General features: G+C 36.9%; 1 protein-coding gene across 1 annotated transcript; it reads left to right on the forward strand.

The window, feature by feature from the left end:
- Positions 1-2: 2 nt before the first annotated feature.
- Positions 3-1904, forward strand: PODANS_4_4170 (uncharacterized protein; the record flags this gene model as incomplete). Its single annotated transcript, XM_001906408.1, has 1 exon — positions 3-1904. A coding segment is annotated over one exon (1902 nt), but the record flags the coding sequence as incomplete, so codon positions are not given.
- Between the last annotated feature and the right edge of the window lie 5187 nt (positions 1905-7091).

A 7091-nucleotide genomic window follows, 5' to 3' on the forward strand; every position in this document is an offset into this window, starting at 1 on the left:
TTGCACCATGGAAGCCAGCCGAGAGATACATTTTCAATCTACATAGAGGCAACGTGTTGATGGATGAATCCGATGACAGCACCAATCCTGTTCAGTTCCACGGACTTCTCCTCTCCTGTCGTGTCATCTACCAAGAAACAGCTGTCCTGCTGTACTCAGCCAACAGTTTTGTCGCCTACTTGGAGGATGACTGTGACCGTCTGCTGGCCCTGACCACAACTGCAATCTCTTCACTCACTCATCTCAAGATTGTTGTCAACCAAAATTCCTGCCACCAGCAATGCACCCAGTGCATCAACTCCCGGATTGAGGATTCTAGTCTTTATTGCTACCACCAACCGACCCCCGAACCTTGCGATGAGGATGCTTCACAGGCAGCAGACCAACCACCGAATGGGCGCCTTTTGACCAGCTCAGATACAACAACCGAAAGCCTGTTTGAGAATTGGCGTTCAGCTATTGAGCATCTCTCTGCGAGTCTTTTGCCTGGTCGCCTCACATTATCCGTGGTTTGCGATGTCGCGCACGATGACCTCAAGGCTGGCAAGCTTGTTGTCGCCCCAATGGCTTTACTGCCACGACTTGATGACTGCCACATTAGGCTTAGCTGGAGGGCCAATGCAAAGCTTCAACAGCTTGCTCGCGACGCTGTTGAGCAGGCACGCTGCATTGCATTGCCAAAGTCCACTGCCCCTTCTTCTTCCTCGCCTCTTCTGCGTCTTCCACGTGAGCTGCGGTTGCGTATACTCGCATACACAGATCTTGTGACCCCAATTAGGGAGGTGTCATGGGATGGGGAAACTTACAAAGCTGATGGGTCTTCAAATTACCATTCGTGGCATCGCGCGGGCTTTGTCAATGAGACACTCGCTAGATGCCGAAGCGACCATCATTATGGGTGTCAATTCAAAAGCTGCTGGTCTCGAGGCTCAGCTGACCGCTACATTGGTTGTTTCTGTTCGGTTCGACACGCCGCCGTCTCATCAACATGCCGTTGTTGGTCACCACCGACGCCGCTCTTTCTTGTTTGTCGCAGTCTGTGTTACGAGGCTCAGCATGTGTTCTTTTCCTCGAATCGTTTCATAGTTCACGATCATGTCTACACTGATACCAACTCGGGAACTCGGATGCAATCTACATGGGGGTTGAGCACATATCCCCATGCCCGCCTCACAGCCAGCAAGTTCCTTCGAGACAAGGTTCCCGATAACTCTCTTGGATCGATCCGCTTTCTTGAGCTCACTTTCCCGGCTTACAGCCACGAGGCGTGGCCTGATCCGGATGGGCCGGCAATTAAAGAATGGATCGAGACCATCAAACATGTCAACGACAAACTCAACAAACCTGGCCTTACACTTCGTATCATCATGGCAGATGCTGCACACAGCGCACAAGAGACACAACGCACCATGACGGATGAGAACGGAGAGGTGGTCAAGCGTGCGTACACGAGTCTCATCGATCCGCTAAGATGTTTGGGTCAGGACTGCACAGGCGAGCCCTTGCACAGATTTTACGCCCATCTTCCAGACCCATTGGCGTGGACTGAAGCGAATGAAGCGTTGCTTGCTGAAGATCCATGTAAATACTTTCATGGGATCAACTTGAAAGAGCAAAAGCTACGTGAGGAGGCAGAGCGGTTAGTCTTGGGCGATGAGCGCTATGAGAAGCAGTGGGGCTTCGCCGGTGTAGACGTTGGGCACACTGGAGGAGGAGAGGGAAAGGATGACTATCATGACGATGGCAGAAGCGACAAAGATAACGACTACGCGATTAACGAGGCATCTGGTACGTTGTTGGCCAAGACGTTGGAGGAATGGGACGAGGATGAAAAAGAGCTAAAGGAGCCAAAGGGAAGCTACTGGTTATTCTTTCACCATCTTCTTCGATCGGGAGCTTTATAGGAAGCTAATAAACAAAAGGGCCTTAACTGAAAGTCTGCAACAAAGGATACCGATAGGATTTGGATAAGAGACTACAAAGGTACCGTGGATTTCCAGAATGGAATAGAAGTATAATTACTTTTAGCAGGTCCTTTTAATAGCTTACGACTAAGTACAAGCGTAAGTTGCAAATAAAAAAATAAATTGTAAAATAAATAAGAAAAAAAAGGAAAGTTAGATATATTATTTACGATATCTTTTTAGTTTTCTTAAGCCCTATCAGTAATTCTCCGATGGATTGTAGTACAATCCGTTGAAAAAGCGCACCAAAAAAAAAGGCCCCACTTTAGAAACAGGGGGTAGGATCCGTTAAAGAATTTAGTTGTACGATCCGATGAGATTTCTCCCGTCAAAATAAAATTTAAAGATAGTATTAGAATCGCCTGAACGAGCTGTATAGATGGTATAAGGTGTATTATCGTACGAGCGGTGTGGAATTATAATTAAAAAATATGAAGTTGGGTGTTCGTGTACTAGTAATATATATAGTTATTAAAGTGAGGTTAGGTAATGGAAAAGTAAGTTATACGATCCGATGGAATTTCTCTTATTAATAAAAAAAGTAAAGATACTATTAAAATTATTTAAATAAGCTATATAAAATAGTATAAGGTATATTATTGTACGAGCGGTATGGAATTATAAGTAATAGATATAAAGTTAGGTATAAGTATATTAGTAATGTACGTAGATAGTAAAGTGAGGTTGGGTAATAAAAAAGTAAATTATATAATCCGATAGGATTTTTCCTATTAATATAAAAAGTAAAAATACTATTAGAATTACCTAAACGAGCTATATAAAATAGTATAAAATATATTATTATACGAGCGGTATAGAATTATAATTAAAAAATATAAAGTTAGGTATTCTTATATTAGTAATATACGTAATTATTAAAGTAAGGTTGGGTAATAGAAAAGTAAGTTATACGATTTGATAGGATTTCTCTTATTAATATAAAAAGTAAACGATTACTATATAAAATTGCTTTAAAACGAGGTTATATTAGAAATAATATAAAAGTATATTATCGGTACGAAGTAATATAATAAGTATAAAATAGTAAAATATAAAGTTACGTATAAGTATATTTAGTAATATATATAAATAGTAAAGGTGAGGTTAGGTAATAGAAAATTAAATTATACGATCCGAACGTCTCTTGTCTATTAAAATAAAAAAGTAAAAGTACTATTAGTATTACTTAACGGAGCTATATAGAATAGTATAAAAGTATATTATTATACGAGCGGTGTGGAATTATAAATAAAAAATATTAAATTAATCGACTTTTATTATTGTACGACTTATTTAATTATCGGAATTATTAATAACTATAGGTTCTTAGCTCTCTTCCGCCGCTCTTTTATTTCCCTTGCTTTTTTCTTTGGCTTTAGTACCGCTTTGTTTAGCGGTATAAAAGCTATATTTATTACTATAATCCCTTTACTTATAGTTACTATAAGTATTACCCTAGTACCTATTTATCGTACGATAATCCTTAAACGGCCCTCTATTAGGCTTACTAGTATAGGTAGTATAGGGAGAGGTAGCCACTAAACTACGGCTCTAAATTAAGATTATATTTAGGTAGCTCGGACGAGCTAGTACTTTAGCCCCCTTTACTTTGCCGGAAACGTATTCGATATCGGCCGATAGTAGAGCCGAAATTACTTATTATATCTCCTATATATTTATTAGTTTAAATATTATTATACGGGAAAAATATATATTAATATTAATATAAAAGCTTTTTATTAGCTTTTTAATATAAAGCTAGCTAGTGTCAATAATTCGTACGAGCTACAGGTAATAAGGATAAAAGTTATTTTAAATATTTATTTAAAAGTTAATTGATTTATACGATTAAAAGTTTATTAGAAAAGGGCCTTATTTAAAATTAAACCTATATCTTTAGAAACTTTAAGACTATATATACCGCTTAGTTATTATGCTTTAAGATCTTTATATTACTTCTTAAGCGATAATATTTGTAAACGATAAATCTATAAACCCCGTATAAAAATTATATAATACTTTAATACTCTATTATATAACATTTATATTATTTTATTATACGATATTTATATTATATAATAATACGATAGGCTTACTATATAACTATCCGGGAACTAAATATCTATATCTTTTAATTAAACCTTATCGTACGGTACCTAGACGGCTTAATCGGAATAATAAGGCTCTGTTATATAGCTAGGCTGTCGAGGCATTTGGAAGAAAAGGCTTGCTTTAAAAGAAAAAGTCTGCTTTTATAGCCCTAGACCCCGGCAACCGCACGCCACTGCCTTCCTACCCAGGCACGCCCTGACCATTATACGGCACCCAGACGGCTTAATCAGAATAATAAAGCTTTATTATACAGCTAGCCTATCGAGGGATTTAGAAAAAAAGGCCTGCTTTAGAGGAAAAGGTTTACTTTTGCAAACCCAGACCCCGGCAACCGCACGCTACTACCCTTATTGTCACGGCTTAACACTTTAGTGGGGCGCGGGGCGCACCACGGGCCAATTATTAGTACAGGAGCGAGGACTAATTAGAGTAGGATTATTGGGATCGAGGATCGATCCAGAAGAGTCAATCCCAAAAGGGACAGTATCGATAGGATCGATAGTCGAGTTAATCGATCCAGGACAGTGCTAAGCTTAGCACAGGGTCTATATATACGGAGGAACTAGCTAGTGTAAATAGACAGTTCCGTAGTATATAATTTAAGCCTGTATTTACGGTATTTAGTATTTATATTAAAATATTTTATTATATATTATTTAGCTACACCGAACTAATTATTAAAAGTTACCTTTAATTAGTATCCCTTTTAGAGGTTTTATATAGGGGTTCGTTATACGTTATATACTTACTTTAACTTTATTACAGATAAATTAAAAGTATAAAACGCTATAGCCGGAAACGTTAGTATTTAAAGGATCCCGACCTAACCTACTATCGACTAGCTTCTCGCCCGTATTTAAAAGCTTAAAGATAAGTTACGCCTTTCCCACAACACCCTTACGCAAGAAAACGCTATACTTTACTAAGAAATTAGTACTTTACGCAGGGAGGGAAAGCGTATAAAGCTCGAGGCACTTAATCGCTATAGAGGTATAAAGGGAGAGCTAGGAAAATTCTTAATCTAACTTAAGGTTTACTTTCGGTACTACCCTTCTCGTTTTCCAAACGAAAAATCTAAGGTTATATACGCTACGTCCAGGCTTAAAAATATGGTACTTACGTAGTTCGAGCCGATTTTAGGAGATTACTTTAATAATACGTTTAATTAGAGGGAAGATATTACCTAAATATATTTTAAATTATATAAAGGCTTTAAAAAGAAGATTAAGGAGGTATTTAGGGAGTATAATAAAGGTAGGCGTGCCCAGGAGCGACTAACCAACCTTAAGCAAACTCGATCTACTACCGATTACGCTATAGTATTTAGGACAGACGTACTCCGTAGCATAATTAACGATAAACGGTTAATATAAACGTTCTACAACGGGCTTAAAGAAAAAGTTAAGGATAAGCTATATCGGATAGAACGACCGGAGACCATTAACGAGTATATCGCAATAGTAATCCGCATCGACGATCGATAATACTAGCGCCGTAAAAAGCGTAAAGGTATACGCATATAAGGACCCTACTACCCTAATAATAAAAGGAAAAGACGACCGTACGGTACTTACGTTTTAAGAACCACCTACGCAGGACTTATAGAAGTCGATACTATTTAGTAGTAAAGGCCGTAAGGTTAAGGCCAAAGTAAAGAGAACTTTAAGTATTTTAATTATAGTAAAGTAAAATACTTTAAAAAGGATTATAAGGCACCTAAGTAACTCGGTTAGAAAAGGGAAATCGTAATAACTACTATATTAATAGAACCGAAAGTAATAAAGGTTACAGCTATCGGATACTAGCTAAGTAGAGCAAAGAACCGCTACTAGGTATAGATACGAAAAAGTATTAAAGAAATAAGAGGTAGAAGATAGGAGGAAGCTAGGCGGGTATAGTTAAAAGACTTTATATTACTAAATAACCCGGAGTAAAAAAACGCTTTTAAACGATATAACCGCTTAAGAAATAATTTACGGCCCTTCGTAAGAGCCGGTAACCTTTAATGGACTACGAACGGTATTTTCGTAAATATTGGCGTAAAGCAAAAGTATAGGATAACGACCCGGTATTTACTAGCGAGGTCGCTACTATATAGAGAAAAAGTAAGAAAAATAAACGCCTCTAAGTTATAGCGTACTAAAAAGATATTTAGGCGGTAGTATTAGTAAACGGAGGTATAGAGATAAACTTAATTTCGCTATAGTTCGTATACTAGGCTAAGATACTATAGAAGAAAAAGAAGGAATGGATCGTTATATAAAGACTATTTCCGACGTAAAGAGTCTATAGAGAAATATTACCTTTAATTATTATAGTTAAAGGAAAGATAACTTTAATTATATTCGATATTATAAATATAGAACCCTCGAAAGATATAATTCTAAAGTAACTATAATATAAAAACTATAATTTAAATATCGATTAAAGGGATAATAATTACCTACGACCGAAAGAACCTTAAAAGTATTTAGTTAACGATAAAAGATTAAGAGTATATATAGAGTAGAGTGTAGGATAAACACCCTTTACGGTACTACCGTAAAGAGCTTAAGAAATAATAATATACTTTATCGATATAGGCGGTAAGATTGAAGAAATAGGGTTAATAACGTTAGTAGAGATATCGGAGGTTAATAAGTATATTTACTATAATAACGTAGAGAAAGGCGAGAAAAAAGCGGTACCGGTAGAATATTAAAGATACCTAGCCTTTACGGCTAAGTATTTAGAGAGGCTTTTAGAGCGAGGACCGTAAGATTATAAAATTAAGTTAAAAGAAGGAATTAAATTATAACTATTTAAGGTCTACTATATTAACGATAAGCAGAGTAAAGAGCTACGGAAGTACTTAAATAAAAATCTAAAGAAAAGATATATTAAGGAGTCTATATTATTAGCAGAATACCCCGTATTTTTCGTACCGAAGAAGGACGGTAGTTTACGATTATATATAGACTACCGTTAATTAAATAACGTAACGGGTAAAAACAATTACCCGCTACCCGTTATATC

The sequence above is a fragment of the Podospora anserina genome, chromosome 4 (genome assembly GCF_000226545.1).
Source record: "Podospora anserina S mat+ genomic DNA chromosome 4, supercontig 4".
Lineage (NCBI taxonomy): Eukaryota > Fungi > Ascomycota > Sordariomycetes > Sordariales > Podosporaceae > Podospora > Podospora anserina.